Source organism: Rhinoderma darwinii, chromosome 10 (genome assembly GCF_050947455.1).
Source record: "Rhinoderma darwinii isolate aRhiDar2 chromosome 10, aRhiDar2.hap1, whole genome shotgun sequence".
In the NCBI taxonomy this organism is placed as follows: Eukaryota; Metazoa; Chordata; class Amphibia; order Anura; family Rhinodermatidae; genus Rhinoderma; species Rhinoderma darwinii.
Genome location: NC_134696.1, coordinates 91,080,141 through 91,099,396, shown reverse-complemented (window position 1 = coordinate 91,099,396; position 19,256 = coordinate 91,080,141). Strand labels below are relative to the sequence as shown.

Sequence of the window (19,256 nt, the reverse complement as noted above, 5' to 3'; positions counted from 1 at the left end):
GTCCCTCTCCCCAGCTGTCACTAGTCACCTCACTAAAATATTTAACCTCTCTCTTTCCTCTGGTATCTTTCCCTCCGCTTTTAAACATGCCATTATAAACCCATTATTGAAAAAACCAACACTTGACCCATCCAGCGCTGCCAACTACCGACCAGTCTCTAATCTGCCCTTCATCTCCAAACTCCTGGAACGCTTGGTCTACTCTCGCCTTATCCGCTATCTCTCTGCTAACTCCATTCTTGACCCCTTACAATCTGGTTTCCGCACTCTACACTCCACAGAAACTGCCCTTACTAAAGTCTCAAATGATCTCTTGGCGGCTAAATCGGACGGTAAATCTTCTCTCCTGATTCTTTTGGATCTCTCTGCAGCCTTTGACACTGTAGACCACAAACTCCTACTTAACATGCTCCACTCTATTGGCCTCAAGGACGCAGCTCTCTCTTGGTTTTCCTCCTATCTCTCTGACCGCTCATTCAGTGTGTCATTTGCTGGTTCCACCTCTTCTCCTCTTCCCCTTGATATCGGGGTTCCTCAGGGATCAGTCCTAGGTCCGCTCCTCTTTTCTCTCTACACAGCTCCTATTGGACAAACCATCAGCAGATTTGGCTTCCAGTACCATCTCTACGCTGATGACACCCAATTATATACCTCTTCCCGTGACATCACCCCTGCTCTAATACAGAACACCAGTGATTGTCTGTCCGCTGTCTCTAACATCATGTCCTCTCTCTATCTGAAACTGAATCTTTCTAAAACTGAGCTCCTTGTGTTCCCACCATCTACTAACCTCCCTAAACCTGATGTCTCCATCTCTGTGTGTGGCACTATCATAACTTCTAAGCAGCACGCCCGCTGTCTCGGGGTTATTTTTGACTCAGATCTTTCCTTTACTCCTCATATACAATCACTTTCACGCTCCTGTCATTTTCACCTCAAAAACATCTCCAGAATCCGCTCTTTTCTTACGGAGGAAACTGCCAAAACTCTCATTGTTGCTCTGATTCACTCTCGTCTTGACTACTGTAACTCATTACTAGTCGGTCTTCCCCTCACTAAACTCTCCCCTCTCCAATCTATCCTCAATGCAGCAGCCAGGCTCATCTTTATGACCAACCGCTACACCAACGCCTCTAATCTGTGCCAGTCACTGCACTGGTTGCCCATCCCCTTCCGAATAAAATTCAAACTTATTACTCTCACCCACAAAGCTCTCCACAGTGCTGCACCTCCTTACATCTCCTCCCTCATCTCTGTCTACCACCCTACTCGGGCTCTACGTTCTGCCAACGACCTTAGATTAAAATCCTCCATAATCCGAACCTCCCACTACCGTCTCCAGGATTTCTCTCGTGCTGCACCCGTCCTCTGGAATGTGCTACCCCAGACAATCAGATTAATTCCCAATATCCACAGTTTTAAACGTGCCCTGAAAACACATCTATTTAGACAGGCCTATAACATTCCCTAATCTGACTCCTTTCCATGGCCCTCCATTTAGATTAGTCATCAGAATAAGATTCCCTCACACTCCTTCTCTTCATGTCCGTCATACACGGATACCGGCTGGTGACCGGCTCATGCAGCTTTATGTTACCACCGCATGTGTATAAAAATGGCCGGACTATTGTGCAGAACAAACACTGTTACACTTTGTGTCTCCCTTATGTCCTCATAGATTGTAAGCTCTTGCGAGCAGGGTCCTCACTCCCCAGGTTTGAATTGTAAATGAACTTTGTCACTATGTAATGTCTGATATTGTTTGTTTCATGTTCCCTCTAAATTGTAAAGTGCTGCGTAATATGTTGGCGCTATATAAATAAAGATTATTATTATTATTATTATTATTACTGGTGATTGCATTTTTATTACTATGTCTTTTTATAGATCCCATGTGCTGAACACGGGTGACATCTGCAGGTGGAGACCATATATTACTCAACAAGGTCACATGACCGCACTAAATACTGTCATTCCAAAGACTTTGCTGGCAGTGATGGAATCACGTTTTAGGGCGCAGTCACACACGGCAGATTTTTTTTCGGAAATTTTTGCGACTGAAAATCAGTTCTTTTCATCTGAATTGGGTTGTTTCTGCAGCAGGTGGATGGATTTCTGAAAGCTCCAATCAAATGAATAGAACTGATTTCCAGTAGCGGAAAATTTCTGCAACAAAATCTGCCGTGTGTGACTGCTCCCTAAAGAGGACCGGTCAACTCTCCTACATTTTTGATAGATTCCTCGTGAAATAACAATTCTAGAGCATCTTTTTTTTTTTTTATACAACTCTGCATTTTGCTGTTCCTCTGCTATTCCTCCTGGAAATATATGAATCAATTGACAGCTGGGTGAAATCATTCCTCTTGTCAAAAAGTGTGGCCCTACACAGTATGAAACTGTCCAATCGGTGCGGACAGAGTGAGATTGTGTAGGGGCACATCCTATTTACAAGGGAAATGTTAACACCCTTTCGTCAATTTATTCATACATTTCCAGGAGGAATAACAGAGGAACATCTGAATGCTGAGTTGTAAGCAAAGGTGCTTCAACATTGTTATTTCACGGTGAATGCAAGTATTTAATTTTAAAAAAAGACATGTCCAGGGAGCTGACAGGTTCTCTTAAGTTTTCCAAAGAGCATCAAAGGCTCAGACTACCGCTCCGTCCATCCCCAATGCTTTACACTCCAGCTACACTTTATCCAAACAAGGAAGGTTCCCATTCAATGACTGCAAGCAAAGACCTTGAAATCACATCCTGATCATGTTCACAGGTTTGTATCTTGTAACAAGTGAGCAGTCTGATACATTGTAACAAAATGTGACTCTGTGCCATTGCTTACATGGAGCTGCTGGGTTTACATAGGGAGACAACAGATGCAGACATTTTTATTACAACCTATTTTGCCATTTATTTTATATCCTGGGCCAATTTTTTTTATAATATTCATCAAATTCATGAAACTCCCCTTTAAATTCATACACAAAAAAAAATCTATATATACAATTACCAACGATACAGAACTACAAATCCCAGCATGCACACTGTTTACACACTCTGACGCAGCATTGTATAGGGATCAGAGTCCAATAGATAACGTAAAGCGAGAACCGGGCGTGGAACTAGACGTCATCATCAGTCGCCAATGGAACGTCACCATCACCATAACAACGGGCTCAAAGATGGCGGTAAAGGCCAAAAGAAAAAAAAATCGCATGGAACTGTGGGGCGGCTCACATGACCTTGCACTGCGACCTCGATACCGGCTTCGACCAATGGCAAGCTGCGTTTGCCGGGCGGTCAACCAATCAGAGAAGGTCACTGCGTAAGCTAGGTTGCACCGCGAACAACCGGTTGATTGACATTAGAAATGAGCCAATGAATGTGAGAAACCGAGGCAGGGCTTCTGTTTTTCTACCAATAACCTGAGAGAGGAGGCGTGGTTTAGGTGGCTAGCGGGTTCGGCTGCACGTGCCGTGCGTGAGTCTATGTGAAAAATCCCAGCGACCCCCCCCCAGGAAAGAGAAGAGGTACGAGGAGGGTGAAGTGGGGGTGCGTAGGGGCCGGGTAGAGGGAGGATGTTGGCATGGGGTAGATAAATAGAGGGGCAGAGAAGGGGGGCACGTGTGACTGGCACACACAGTATGAATGGGACATGCTGGGAAGGTTATAGGAACATGTAGGGCAGGGAGTGGACTAGTGTGTGGGGGATTACAGGATAGACTGGGGGGTGCGGGAAGGTCCTCGTTCTCTCCTCCTGTCAGTATTCTCTCATTTGCAGGAAATTTTGACTATATTGAGACTGAAATAATCTACATCCCATAATACCGATCACTATAAAACGTGTAAGCTCCCCAGCAATGATGTGACCGGAAATCCCATAAATAGCAATTCCCTTATGTCTATATGAGCAATTCCTAAACTGCGGCTGTTGCAAAACTACAACTCCCAGCATGCCCTAATAGCCGCACACTGCCGGAGCATGCTGGGAGTTGTAGTTTTGCAACAGCCGCAGGTTGGGGGAGCAATGATCTGTATTCTAGAGACGTTCCCTTTAGTAATAGTAAAGTATGTCCGTCCATTGTCCACAACTCCGGCCACAGACTGCGGTCACTGGTACAATACACAGGCTGACCTAAAACAGCGCCCAGGTTCCCAAATACCATAGCCAGGAATTTTGCAGGATGATCTCCTGGCCCGAGACCCTCATGAATCTCCTCCAATTGGCAGCGGTCGAGGGTGGTGCTCCGGACACGTTACTATAGTTTTGTCTTCTCTCTCTCACTTGGTTGTCTTTGTCCTTTATAGCAAAAATGGGGAACGTTCTAGCTGCTAGTTCTCCTGCCCCTCCTCCGGCCGGATCCCCCCCAGTCCCAGGCTTGGTAAATGTGCCACCCGGGTTCACGATGCCCCCTTTATCTGGCCTTGGCACAGCTGCTGTGAAGAAAGAACCCCAAGAAGAGCGGTTACCTAATCCCGGCACCTTTGAGGAGTGTCATCGCAAATGTAAAGGTGAGAGATCTGTGTGTAGCCGGGATATTATGTGCGGCAAATCACGTGTTGCGTCTGTGAGCAGCGGCGTGTTCCTCCTGCTGGACATGTAGGTCTTGTTCACACAGTGCAGATTTGCGGCACATTTTGCATGCGTTTTTTTTTTTTTTTTAGCTAAAACTAGAATTGGATCCTGGAGAGCAGATCGATAAGGTCTTTCTTTACATATTTCTCGTGCTTATTTTCCTTTTCATGGTTTTGGTTTAAAAAAATACGTGCAAAATCTGCACTGTGTGAACAAGGCCATACAGTAACTGTCACGGAGTAGTCATAGAAACCACGTTGCGGCTTCTTGTTGGGGCGGCAGTCAGTTGGGAGCTGTTTGTTACCGTACATCGAATGAATGGAACCTCCAACGCTGATGTGAACAAGGCCTTATGCTCCATTTGAAACGGATCCGTGTTGTCAGTTTTTTTTATTTTGTATCATTTTCATTCTGTTGGAGCGGAGCAGGGCTGGTGCTAAAACCAAACCCATGGAAATCAATTTGTATTTTGACAATCGTTTATTTCTGTTCTTCTGTCCCTCTGATGGAGCAAAAGAACGGAAATGCACAAGGCAGATGTGAACGAAGCCTTATTGACCAGAACGTGGAGATCAGCGGCGTCACCTCTGTTGCTAAGCAGCGTTCTGAATATAGTTTGGGTGCTGCTTTAGCAAATGACTGACAAATTATTTATTTATTATTGAATTCTTTTTTCATATATATATTTTTTTGTATATTTCTTTCCGGACTTTTCAGAGTTATTCCCCTCGCAGATGGAAGGAGTGAAACTGACTGTAAATAAGGGGTTGAGCAATTATTTCCAGGTGAGTCATCGTCACAGAGGACTGCGCCACTAGACTCCCGGTCCCCCGGCAGCGCTATAAACAATGAAAATCTCAGAATAAGCGCGACGCAATGTATATTAGTGAGTGTACGACATACCGCAGAGAGTAAACTGATAATAATTTTTGGTCCCCGCATAACCCCTATAACGGGCCAGGCGCTGCACTTTGGTATTTCTACTGTCACTTGGTTCTCACGATTGACGGCTGTAATAGCAGTCAGAACCCCAAAGAGTGGACGTTGATGGCGTGTCCGAGCAATGACATGTCTATCTTATTGCTGCGTGTCGTGAGGACCCCTGTCCGTGCCCTCTCGGTAGCCGTCACTTCAGTATTGTGGCCCGTCAGGGATTGTTGGTGCGGTTATTTTGAAACTTTTGTTCGTTTTGCAGGTAAATCACACGGTCTCGCTCAGTACCGTCGGCGACTCAAATTATCATTTTGGAGCCACGTATGTGGGAACGAAGCAGCTGAGCCCGGCAGAGGTGAGTGGAAATAAAATGTCCCGTCCTGTAACAAGCAGGCCGGCTGGAGTGGGCATATAATGAAATGGCCTTTTAGTCGGCGGGAGATGTTTCTGCTGCTTCTTGATTGGATATTTAAAGGAACACTCTAAGCAAAACTGATACACTGTGTTAAGTCTAGTTCAGGGCCCGAAGGGGCGGAGCATGACACACATTCATTCTTTTGTGTTCTTGGAATCCCTGTGTCAGGCATGTTGTCCATATAACCTAGTAGGACATATGGACAGGGGTTGTCCTGATGGGACAACCCCTTTTAAGGAGTAAAAGTCCCCACCCCGGGTATGACGTGGTTAACATTGGCGATCGTTGTAAAGCAGGAAGCCGCGCTGTAAGAAATGCCGTCATTGATGCGTTGTCTTTGTTGTGACTCCCTCGTAAGTTTATTGCTTTGCAGGGTCTTTTCCAGCGTTGGAGATTTAGTTTGGTAGCGTTTCCCCCTCCGTCTTTCACTGTTGACTCTCGCTGCAGAGAACTCGTGACTACGTGTCAGGGAGATTAGAACATTTCTCAAAACATTTTTTTATATGTATTTTTTTCCCTTCTCTCCAGGCGTTCCCAGTATTAGTCGGAGATGTGGATAACAGCGGCAGCCTGAATGCACAAATAATCCATCAACTATCTCAGCATGTTAGAACAAAGGTGGCATTACAGGTAAGATGAATGTAGCGGGTATAACCATCCGGTCATTCTCACACCATAATCTACCTCCCTTCCATATAAAACAAAGACCCCCGACCCCCAGAGATTCGTAAAGGAGATTCTCCTTCTAATACATAACGGTCCCGCATCGCCGGGACCATAGTCTAGTTGCACAGTCGTCTTCTATGATGATATGACTCTTGGTCATGTGACCCGCACCCCCCTGTGCTCTCTGTACAAGCAGGAGACAGAGCGTAGAGTTACGGCAGGCCGGTCACATGACGGAGAATCGTGTCCTCATCAAGGAAGGCTACCGGTCCCCCGCCAGCGCTATCAAAATCGATGAGAATCTCCGAATCAGCGCGACGGGGGACCGGAATGTATATTAGCGCGTGTACTCGCATAATTTTCAGTCCCTGCATAACCCCTTTAAGGCAGAGTCCCACCATAAACGTTTATTGCATCTTGGAGGCGTGATCTGGATGCTGGGACCTCTACCAATCCCAAGCATGGTGGTGCTGTGCCCCCTGTTTGCAGTGGAGAGGAGGCTGCACATGTTTGGGCATTCTGTATTCCCTATGGGAGATAGGAAAAAATCTGAGCACATGAAGTTCTTGTGAGGTTTTGTGGGGGTCCCAACATTTGTACCCCCCCCCCCCAACGATTGAAATATTTATGACCGATTCTGTTGTGTTACATTGTAAAATCACTTTTTAAGTCCTCACATTTCTTGTTGTACTAGTTCTTATAAAATTAGGCCCAGAGAGACCCGTCTGTACGAGCGATATTGATATGAATTTGTGCGTCCTTCTCTCTAGACTCAGCAGTCCAAGTTTGTGAACTGGCAGGTAGATACGGAATACAGAGGACAAGACTTCACCGCCGCCGTCACCCTCGGCAACCCAGACGTAGTGGTGGGATCCGGTGAGCACATTATAAACATTCCCTTCTTTTCCTTAAGTATTTCTAGAACTGGACCAGGACATGTATCTGCTCTATACTGATCCAATATTATATGCTGCGTCTGTAAAATAGTCCAAACCCTCTACTTCCCTTCACACAACCAGAGTTAATCGATGGCAGCCGACACCAGGGATGTTCCCATCGAAGACATTTAATGAATATCCACGGGCCGCTGCATCCCTCAGAGGACTGGTGGCCGGGATTAGACACCGCCAAGCTCGCCGTGCTACGCCGTTTCCACAACTTCCAATTCCATTCTATGGGAGTTACGGAACCAGTGTAGCACCGTAAGCTCGGCGGTTTCCGAAATGCTCGACACCTCTCCGCTGATTTTTCCGTCTGGATTCAACTGGGACAAGGTAGCCCTGTTTTCGAGATAGATGCGGGTCCAAGCTATTGGTCGTATTCTGTGGATTTCACCTAAATGTTTAAGATGGGAACACCCCTTTAGGCGTTTGCTGCATACATATTTATTATTAAGGTCAATGCAGTCGGCTGTCAAGCTCACACTACTGGTGGATTGTAGGCAGCCAGGATTTTACATAGTGACGTGTGAGAAGTTTTGATCGGTGGGGGGGCCGAGCACTGAGACCTCCACCGATTGCTAATATGATGCTCAGAAGTGCCCGGGTGAGCGCTGTGCCACTTAGGTTCTGATCGGCTTTCCTCGTAAAGCTCATAGACTTTGAGCCGGTACACCGCACTGAGGAAATCTGATGAGAAACGAAGCGGCACAGCACTCACCCGAGCGTTCCTGCCTCTTTGTTTTAGCGATCGGTGGGGGGGGGTCTCCGTGCTCAGACCCCCGCCGGTCAAAGCCTCTGACATTTCACTTTTTTGTGTGAAAAGATTCAGCATAATCTGTCCTTTATGCATATAAATCCCTGTGAGCTAAAGAGTCCAGTGGGCGGTCCCACTCAGTGATTGACAGCTATGTCCTGTTGACTGTGGTGTTTTTGGTCCCTTGCAAATGATAGTAATTTAAGAAGTGCTGCAAAATATACAGGCTGTGGAAACGTTGTCCCCAAAAACCTCTTTGCATTTTCACAGCCTGGATGGTACGAAATTGCAGCATCTTTGGCGCAGAGTTAAACGAAAAATGTCTATGGAGCCAGAGAGCTCCTTTTAGTAACCTCAGTCGTTCATCGTCTCCATTACATCCCGCTCGCTAACCCTGCCTTCTGCTTTTTGTTTTCTTAAGGTATTGTAGTCGCTCACTATCTCCAGAGCATCACTCCTAGTCTGGCACTGGGAGGTGAACTCGTCTACCACAGGCGTCCGGGGGAGGAGGGAACAGTGATGTCACTAGCAGGAAGATACACAGGTAACGCGCGGCCCGCTTCTGCGCAATTAACAGATTATATATGTTGAAGCAAAACAATCGTATACACCGACCTCTCTACAGCTGTTAAAATGAAAGGATAAAATCCTATGTACACGTTTTTATTGCCCTAAAACTAAATCAAGCCAAATCTTCTACCGTTTTGTGCATACAGCTTCTATGCAGACCAATGTGTATCCATGGTTACAGACTACAAACCCGTGTGAAGTCTGATCCTGCAGTCATGTGTTACTCTCTACTGTCTACAGGTTCGCATGACGAGGGAGTGGAGTAACACATGACTGCAGGGTTAGCCTATTCAGTTCAGGGTTTGTATTCTTTATTATTGAGACACCCTAGGAGCTGTATACACAAAACGGTGGGAGGTTTTTTTTAATTTATTTTTTTAAAGTGGTTCTCCGGACCTTTTATATTGATGGGTTATCCTTAGGATAGGTTATTGATATCAGATCAGTGGGATTGTTAACTTTTGTGTAGCGGTAACATCACAGGTGGTATAGCCAATATACAGACCGATTTATCTGTAACCAGGAAGAGTTATAAAATGTCATCAATATCCGATCAGTGAGGATCCGACTCTCGGCACCCCCAATGAACAGCGGCCTAGTCGGTGTGCGAGGCGCGGCGATGTTCACTTCAGTAGCGGCTGCTCCTGGGATTGCAGTACGGTCCCTTTTATTTGAATAGGACCGGAAATGCAACCCCAGGCACATTCGCTGCGGAAGTGAACATCGCCGCGCCTTGTAAACTATGAATAGGCCGCTGATCGTGGAGGTGCCGGGAGTCGGACGCCCACTGATCTGATATTGATGACCTATCTTTTAGCTCTTGGTTACTGTTACGGTTACTTGGTTACCCCCCCCCCCCTCCCCCCCCGTATATTGGTTATTTCACCTATGGCAGTACAGCTACACAAAAGTTAACAATTCTAGAAGTTTGCCTAAATGTGATTGAGGGAATGCCAGACCATTGGGCACACCAGTAGTCCGGCACATAATGGGTGGCCGCTGTCCTTAGGTCTTCCCTTGTCTGATGTCTGTAGCTGCAGTTGCTGATATCTGTGTGTTATGCGTGTTTGGTTGTATAGGCTGACTCCGTACACTGGCGTTGATAACGCACCGAAATCTGTAAATATAAGGGTATGTTCACACAGCTTATTTTCAGCCGTTTTTCGGGCCTTAAATGCCCTGAAAAAAACGGAAGCTGAACGCCTCCAAACATCTGCCCATTGATTTTAATGGGAAAAGCGGCGTTTCGTTCAGACGGGGCATTTTTAACGTGGCTGTTTGTAAAGAAAAAAAAAAAAAAACGTGTTAAAATTTGCCCCGTAAAATAAAGTGCATGTCACTTCTTGAGCCGTTTTTGGAGCTGTTTTTCAATAGAAAAGCAGCTCCAAAAACGTCCGTAAAAAACGCATCAATAAATGCCTGATGCTTTAAAAACGGCTGAAAATCAGAGGCTGATTTCCCTTTTGAAAACCCTTCCGTATTTTACGGCCGTTTTTAGTTTGCCGTGTGAACATCGCCTTAATACACGTAGCTTTAAAGTGGCACACGCATTGTGGTATAATGGGCCGGATGAAGTCTGAACTGGCGAGCGGAGCGCTGATGTGTGTGATTCTACCTATAATGAATGGGGCATTAAGTGTAATTTAGCGCTCTCCGTATCGGAATATGTGCGACATGGAGAGATATTTATTTAAGGAGAGCTACATGGTGACGTTGTCGGGAAAGCTGTAAGGAGTGACACGTCTATATACACCCTCATCATCTCCCCGGTATTCATAGCGGCGATTATCAAGAAGAGCGCCCAGCTTGTAGGCTCCGGAATCCTTCCCATGTTCATATCGCTTTATCTCTCGTGCTGTCAATGGGAGACCACAGTATTAACTTACTACATCTCTGTTTAATGGGGATGAGGTGCAATACCAGAGACGGCCTATGGACATGGATGGCGCTGTTTCTAGGAGAAATCAGCCATGCTTCTCTAATCTTACACCATCCCTATAATGCCGGTTTCACAGACAGTTTCTAATGTCCGGCCTATGGCCGCAACACCCAGACCATCCGTTGCTCTACTGAACCGAACAAGGACCGGCAAAGGGTGCTATATGTAGAACTAGGGCTGGGCGATTGGGACCTAAATCAAAATCACGATTAATTAAAACGCAAAACCTCGATTACGATTAATGAACCATTATTTAGGCCACATCCCTATCTGAGCCTTGAGCGTCCGGCAATACAAAGTGAATGGTAGAGCAGGGACCTTAAGGGTCAGTTAATACAGAGTTTTTCGACGCGGAAACCGCGCCAAAAAACCTCAGAAAATGCGGAAAAACCATCTCGCATCTAGCGACATGCCCTATCTTCGGGCGTTTACGTCTCTGACCACTCATTGACATCAACGAGAGGCAGTGAAAGCGTGTTTCACGGCTTTTTTGCCTTTGGCGCTCAATGGGCGCGAGCGAAAAACGGCATGCAGTCAGATCATAATCCGCCTCAAAATTCCAAACGGAATTTTGAGGCTGGATTTTTTTGCCTGCAAAAAACTCCGTGTGAACAGGGCCTAAGGCTCCCTGCTCTACCATTGGATTCCACTGTATCTGCGTCCTGAGGACAAGGACACTGTTGAAACGGGGAAAAAAAAAAATGAAGAAATGCAAAAAAATGACTCTGCTTAACTGTGCTGAATTTCATATTTTTTTTTCTTTTTTCGATTAATTGCCCAGCCCTAGGTAGAACCACATGTATCATGGCATAATACAGACTCTAATGTGCGAAGTAACGTTGCTTTACTTAAAGGGGTTATTCCCATAATCAATATTTATTATCTATCCAGTTGATAAACATCTGATCGGTGAGGGCATGATTGCCAGGTCCCCCACCGATCACGAGGATGGGCTTACCTTGCTGTCTCTGTGACCCCCCCATAGGAATGGAGCGGTACTGCGCGTGCTCGGCCACCAATCCATTCATTTCTATGGGTCTGTCGAGCACGATCTTTGGCAGCCCCATAGAAATAAATGGAGCGGTGGTCCAGCATGCGCTCCATTCCTATGCGGCTCAAAGAAACGGCAAAGTAAACCAATTCTCGTGATCGGTGGGGGTCCTGTGGATAGGTGATACATGTTGCTTATGGGAAAACCCCTTTAATTTGCATTCTGGTGTAGATTTCACCGCAACTCTCCCCCCTCCGTTCATCTCCAAAGCTAAAATCAGAATTCTACTGGTTTACTGTTACCAGAATGAAAGCTACAGTGTTAGGTCACATGACTATCTGCAAGGCGTAAACAATACATTTAAGGTATCACAATGTTGTAAGTCTCTTTGGATGTGATTGGAGAAAACCTCTTCTAGCTCCATAACCGTAAGAATTCGAGGGGATGTCCATTTGGATGCCTGCCGATCAGATCAGTGATTGGATGAGGAGTCTGAAAACTCCTCAGATTATGGTAGATCACCTCTTGTATTCTGCACTTCTGTTTTACAATGAGGCTTTTTTTTTTTTTTTTTTTTACAGCTCCTAATTGGACGTCAACACTCACAGTAGGACAGGCCGGAGCACACGCAACGTATTACCATAAAGCCAACGATCAGGTATGTGGAGCCACCTCCATCTGACAAACCTTCTTGGTCTTGTTCATACAGTGCAGTTTTTGTATAGTTTGTGCTTCTTCTCTGGTTTCCTTTTAGTTTCCTGGCATAACAAAAAGTCACAGACTTTGGCGCAGCCCACAGTTGTGCTAAAATTTGCGACCTTTTTATTTTTTCTCATCACTTTCAAACGGTGGTGAGATAAAGGGGCGGGGCTTATCCAAAGAGGGTGGGGCCTCCACCGTAACGGCAGATTCACCATAACTTACACCTGTTGGTCGTGTGCGCCTCATAATAGATTTAACACATTTTCCGCCCACATGCATTAGTTTAAGATTGACGTTTTAACACGCCTCTGTCTTGATATATTTTTTCCAGCTGTTTTTTTTCGTGGCGTTTCTTGATGCGTTTTTTTAGTGCGGCCAGATGTTACATTAACGTCTGTAGTAAAATATAAGAAGCGCTACACACGACCGTTTTGGTTTGTGGCGGTTTTGACGCAATTTTATGGACCGTGGTAGTTTTTACATAGGACTATAGGAGTTTAAAGGGAATGTGTTGCCAGAAAAACATGTTTTTTTTTTTTTTTTATTAAACATTTAGTGTGTGGGTGATTAAACATTGTTCAAATTTTTTTTATTTTTTTCACGAGTCAGGAAATATTATAAATTAGATTCTAATTTAAAATATTTCCCATTGCTGGTCACTAGATGGAGCTATTCCCAAAATTGCAGCATTGCAAAATTGGGTAAAAAGCCCTCGCTCTAGTGAGCTCTCAGCATCCCCCCCTCCTTTATCCTGGCTAGTGCCGGGATAAACGAGTGGATTGAACGGTCTAACCTCCTACACTGTGTGTCGCCATTTTTTGAGCTAACACACAGCGTAGTAGGTTTACATACAGTAGTAAACACACACAAACACGAACATACATTGAAATCTCTTACCTGCTCCTGCCGCCGCGGCTCCCTCCGGCCCGTCCGCTCCGTCTGCTGCCGCTGGTCCAAGTGCACAAGTCCGGAAGCCGCGACCGGAAGTAGTAATCTTACTGTCCGGCCGCGACTTCCGGTCCACAGGAAAATGGCGCCGGACGGCGCCAATTTCAAATTGGACTGTGTGGGAGCGGCGCATGCGCAGTTCCCACACAGACGGCGTACACAGAAGTGGATGGGACGGGAGCCGTTCGCAGTCCCTATGGGACTGTGGCTGCCGTATTCCATGTCTGTATGTGTCGTTAATCGACACATACAGAAATGGAACAAAAAATGGCAGCCCCCATAGGGAAGAAAAAGTGTAAAAATAAGAAAAAGTAAAACACAAACACACAAATAAATATAAACGTTTTTAATAAAGCACTAACATCTTTAACATATGAAAAATAAATTTGTGATGACACTGTTCCTTTTAAAGACGCCAGAAAAAAAGCGTATATAAAATCACACAGAAATTGAAAATGATGAGACTGTGGATGCTCTGAATATGGGTTTCTAGTAGGGCCGGGCGATTAGGACCTAAATCAAAATCACCATTAATTGAACTTGTAACCTCGATTACGATTAATGAACGATTATTTAGGCCACGCCCCCTATTTGCATGCCATGTCATTGACTTGATATATATCCCCCTGAGCTTCTGTATACCACTGTACATAATCTACCCCCTGACACTGTTCCCCACACTGTATAATGGCCCCCATAGTGCCTAATAAAAATAGTTGCCTAAGCCCATTCCCTCGACGGTTGGAGGAGATCCCTCAGCAGGTCTCCTCCTCCTGCCTGTGTAGTTTGTGGCTCGGCGTAGACAGGTACGATGACATCACTGCATTGCGTCTCTCTGCGCCAGACCGCTCACGGCTGTCGTTACGTAGTGAATGGTGCAGCAGGAAGCTGACGGCTCCCTGCTCCACCTTTGGTTTAAACGGCATCTATGTCCTAAGGATTCAGATACAGTTGAAACTAGGACATAACAGAACCGAAATGCGTAAGATGACGTCGGTCACTGCGCTGAATCTGTTTTTTTCGATTGATTGCCCTAGTATCTAGTAACAAACACTCGCCAATACTGACATGAAGGGAGCAGAACACCAATAAGCTATTCCTCCAATGTGTCACCCATGCTTCCTTTTCAGACGGACTGTGTACAACTAGATGTAGCGTACAACACCTCTGAATTTCTGTTTTGGGCCTTCATGGGCATATCACATGTGCCCTTATTTAAAGAGTCTCTGCCTCCACATTATAAGTGGCCTATCTTCTACATGATGTGATCGGCGCTGTAATGTAGATTACAGCAGTGTTTTTTTATTTAGTTATGGCCTATATTAGCTTTATGCTAATGAGTTTCTCAATGGACAACTGGGCGTGTTTTACTTTTTGGCCAAGTGGGCGTTGTGGAGAGAAGTGTATGACGCAGACCAATCAGCATCATACACTTCTCTCCATTCATTTACACAGCACATAGCGATATAGCTATATCACTATGTGCAGTCACATAAACACACTATAACCTTACTGCAGTGTCCTGACAATGAATATACATTACCTCCAGCCAGGATGCGATGTGTATTCAGAATCCTGACACTTCTGTAGCGTCTGTGTGATTTGTCATGACACATGAGTAACGTTATAGTGTGTTTATGTGGCTGCACATAGTGATATAGCTATATCGCTATCTGCAGTGTAAATGAATGGAGAGAAGTGGATGACGCTGATTGGTCAGCATCATACACTCCTCTGTACAACACCCACTTGGTCATATAGTAAAACACGCCCAGTTGTCCATTGAGAAACTCATTAGCATAAAGCTAATGTAGGTCATAACTCCGTCAAAAATGATCGCTTTTCTAAATAAAAAACACTGCTGTAATCTACATTACAGCGCCGATCACATCATGTACAATATAGGCCACTTATAATCTGGTGACAGAGTCTCTTTAAGCATCCATTATGTCATGACTGTGTCGTCCTAATCAGCCAGTAGAGGGAGTTCACCGCACCCTGCCACGGAGCTTATAACTAGAGATGACTTGGTTAACCAAGCGAGGAGCCACTCCTGCACATACACCGCCCGTCTACACACTGACATCCGGATAGAAGTCATACACGATATTTAATGGTTTCATTTGACATTAGCCACGCCCATTTCCAAAATTGTTCGCGATTATTAAGCAAAAATAAAGGATTAAAACCTCGTATAAAAACCTTCTTCGTTAAGTTTATGTATCTGAACATGTAGTTTAGTGAATTTTGCCGCAGTATGTGCTATAAAATGTCGTCTTTTAAAAAACGCATTTTGTTCTATTTTTTTTCCAGTGTCACCGTAACTTTCCATTTCTAATACCCTTTTGTTTTTAGCTTCAAGTAGGGGTGGAGTTTGAAGCCAGCGCTCGGATGCAGGACACCAGTGTCTCCTTTGGTTACCAGCTGGACCTCCCCAAAGCCAACCTGCTTTTTAAAGGTATGAGCTATTCTGTTGTGTCGGCACCAGGGGGCAGTGTTTTTATTATTGCTGTGGAACGGCCAATATGATCATTTCTGCCCTGTGATGGCCGTTTTTACCTCACACAGAGTTACCACATTGCAAACTCGCTGGGCAGTGAACATTTATTCTTCATCTCTTAAAGGGATTTTCCTGGACATTTACATTGATGGCCTATTCTTAGAATAGGCCATCGATATCAGATCGGTGGGGGTTTTTCTCCCAGCAGCCTCACTGATCAGCTGACGTAAAGGGCCGTGGCAACAAATGCCGTGGCCTCTTCATGGTTTACCAGCCACAGCGCCGTACACTTCTGTAGCAGCGGCGCCTGGAATTGCCGTTCTGGGCAGCCCGGTCTCTTTCACTTGATTGGGACTGGAACCGCACTCCCGCTATGGAAGTTTACGGCCCTGTGCCAGGCAAACTAAGAGACCACGGTGTTAGTCAGCTGATCGCTGGGGTGCCAGGACTTGGACCCCCACTATCTGAGATTGATGACCGATCCTAAGGCTACCACAGAAAACTCTCCCTCTTCTATCCTAAGGATAGACCATCAATATTAAAGTCCTGGAAAACCCCTTCAACGGACGGCATATTTCCTGTTCTTAGTCATGCTGTGCTGTATTATTTGACATCTCGTTAAAGGGGTTTTCCCATGAGGGACAGGATATGTCATAAATGTCAGATAGTGGGGGCCCCACCCTTGGACCTGCACCTATCTCTAGAACGGGGGCCCCCTAAATCCCGTTCTAGCTTTTTCTGCTCCCGCTGCCTCCCGGCCACTCCCTGATTACATGGTTGGAGTTATGGAAACAGCGCAACTCACTGAGCTACGCTGTTTCCGTAAGTCCCATAGCACAGAATAGTAGTTACGGAAACAGCGTAGCTTCGCGAGTTGCACGCTTTCCGTAACTCCAACCATGTAATCGGGGAGTGGCCGGGGGGCAGCGGGAGCAGAACAAGCTAGAATGGGGTTTAGGGGCCCCCCGTTCTAGAGATAGGTGCAGGTCCAAGGGTGGGGCCCCCACTATCTGACATTTATAATATATCATAAATATCCCTCATAGGGAAACCCCTTATATGGTTCTCTTTGCCTATTGGTTTGACATTTGACCTGTGTAGTTCCTCGTTTGGTTGACCTTTTAGAAGGGTCGTCAAGGGTTAGAAAAAGGGTCTGCTTATTTTTTTTTATTTTATTTTTTTCAGACTCCGTGCCAGTCATGTTCATAGGCTGCGCCTGGTATTGCAGGTCATCCTCCGTCATGGCTGCAATACCAGAATAAGCCTATTAACAATGGTAGCGCTGTTTCTAGAAATGTAAAAAGACCTTTTTTTCTAATCCTGAACAAAAAGGGAACTTAGAAAGGGAGAGATTTATTTTTCCTTCCGGTTGGGACAATTTACTTTCCATATGGGCTTCACTTTATTGTTTTACGTACAGTTTAGCATCCAGAACTGCATTTCTGAGCATTGCACTGAGTTGTACCAGCTGCACCGCTGGCATCTTGCCACACGCCCAGGCCACAGGTGAATGAACTTGCCCGTTGCTTAAACTGGATTTGCTGGTTGTAGGATTTGTACACCTGGTTATAATCTTTTGTTCTTGTTTTTTTTTTACCATACTTCCCGCCGCTCCTGTCAGTAACCGGCCTCACCCTTTTTCTTCACGTAGGTTCGGTGGACAGTAACTGGATAGTCGGTGCCACTTTAGAAAAGAAGCTCCCGCCGCTGCCCCTCACGCTCGCCATGGGAGCCTTCCTCAACCACAAGAAGAACAAATTCCAGTGCGGCTTCGGCCTGACCATCGGTTAACATCATCTTCTCCGTTCTCATCTTGTGGTCTCCCCTCCACAGCCAGACAAGTGGCCTCTCCCACCTGCTTACTGACTGCCTCCCCTCCAGAGCCTAAACTTGCTCTTCCGCCCCAAACTTCCTGCCAGGCACATTTTTATAAAGTTTATTTTATCATTGGGGGCAGGGAGGCAGTGAAGGAACGGTCTGTGAATATTTAATGCAGGTACCTAGAATACTGAGGATGCCGGCCCTGTTTTCTCTCCGTCTCCCCTTCTATCTTCCCGTAAGGGGAGGGTCTATCTTTTTTTCTTTTGTGGTCTTCCCCTTGGGAGTTTGTTTTATTTTATCGTCCCTCTCTTATAAGGGGGAGGGGTCTTCATCTTATGAGTGGGGATTCTGTTTGCTCCCCCCCCCCCGCCTGTATATGTTTCTGCTCCATCTTACTAGAGAATAGTCATGTCTAGGAGGGGAGGGGGCCTGTTCTGGGACTTTCCTGAGCCCTGTGTCCTTATAGACCTTGTGCTGCTGTCAGAGGGGGGGGGGGGAGGGGGAGGGTGGCGGCCGGGGGGGTGCTGAGTCCGGCTGCCACCTGATCTCCACCTTTAGGAGCGTGGATGTAAATCATGTTTATAAGTTATAAAGCGAAGAAACAATATGACCTTGATCTTTTACACAAAATGAATATGTAGCCCAAAGCGAAGTCTTGACCGGGCCTGTACATCACCAATAAAGTGACTTCTGCAATGGGATCTTATTGGAGTGACTGATTTTTGCGGTGCCTGGTAGTTGTCCAATGAGTTTTCCTTAAAAACCGCCTGTCATGGAGAATAACTCGCGGGAAAACGCACTTCGTGTCACTATTATTTTTGTATCATCCAGACTCATGATTTGTCTGCCACAGAGAGTTTGTGATCACAATGGACAGAGGCGTCTGTAAGATGTGACATCTCTATGGATGACATCATGAGGTTGGATTGCAAAAATGTATTTCTTTAAGGAGGATCTGGCAGGAAATACACACATCCCACCATAAAATAACAATTCTGTAGCGTCTTTTCTTAGAACTATGCATTGAGGTATTCCTCTGTTATTCCTCCTGGAAATATATGAATCAATGGACAACTGGGTGTTACCATTGCACTTAATGGGGCGTGTCCCTACGCACTGACCAATCAATCCTGCCAATGTCAGACTGCATAGTAACATACCCTATAGTGTGATGTACAGGTCCTTATACCATGCTAAGGCATCGTGCACACGACCGTTTCTGCCATGCGGACCACAAAACAGATCCTAGTGGCTTCCGTGTGCTGTCCTTCATTAATTATTACTGCCGATGCTAATTTTTAATGGAGTGCCAATCAGAATGGAGTCCGACTGTATGTGGTGTTTTCTATCTTAGCCAATCACATCATCAGAAAGGAACCTTCATAGCACTTTAACATTCTCATATTATAAAAAGGCATGAACGGTGCACCCACCACATAGACACGGCATCTCCTGACACATATTCTGATATACCGTTATGTTGGATTTGTCTAGCGGGAT

The 19,256-nt window shown here is 45.6% G+C and overlaps 1 protein-coding gene across 1 annotated transcript; it reads left to right on the top strand.

Moving 5' to 3' along the window:
* Positions 1–3,222: 3,222 nt before the first annotated feature.
* On the top strand, positions 3,223–17,813 carry TOMM40 (translocase of outer mitochondrial membrane 40). Its single transcript, XM_075838984.1, has 10 exons — positions 3,223–3,325; positions 4,309–4,512; positions 5,294–5,361; positions 5,772–5,864; positions 6,453–6,554; positions 7,361–7,466; positions 8,707–8,829; positions 12,367–12,443; positions 15,791–15,893; positions 17,587–17,813. The coding sequence occupies exons 1-10, from the start codon at positions 3,238–3,240 to the stop codon at positions 17,724–17,726; spliced, it is 1,104 nt and encodes a 367-aa protein (XP_075695099.1). The 5' UTR covers positions 3,223–3,237; the 3' UTR covers positions 17,727–17,813.
* The last annotated feature ends 1,443 nt before the right edge of the window (positions 17,814–19,256 follow it).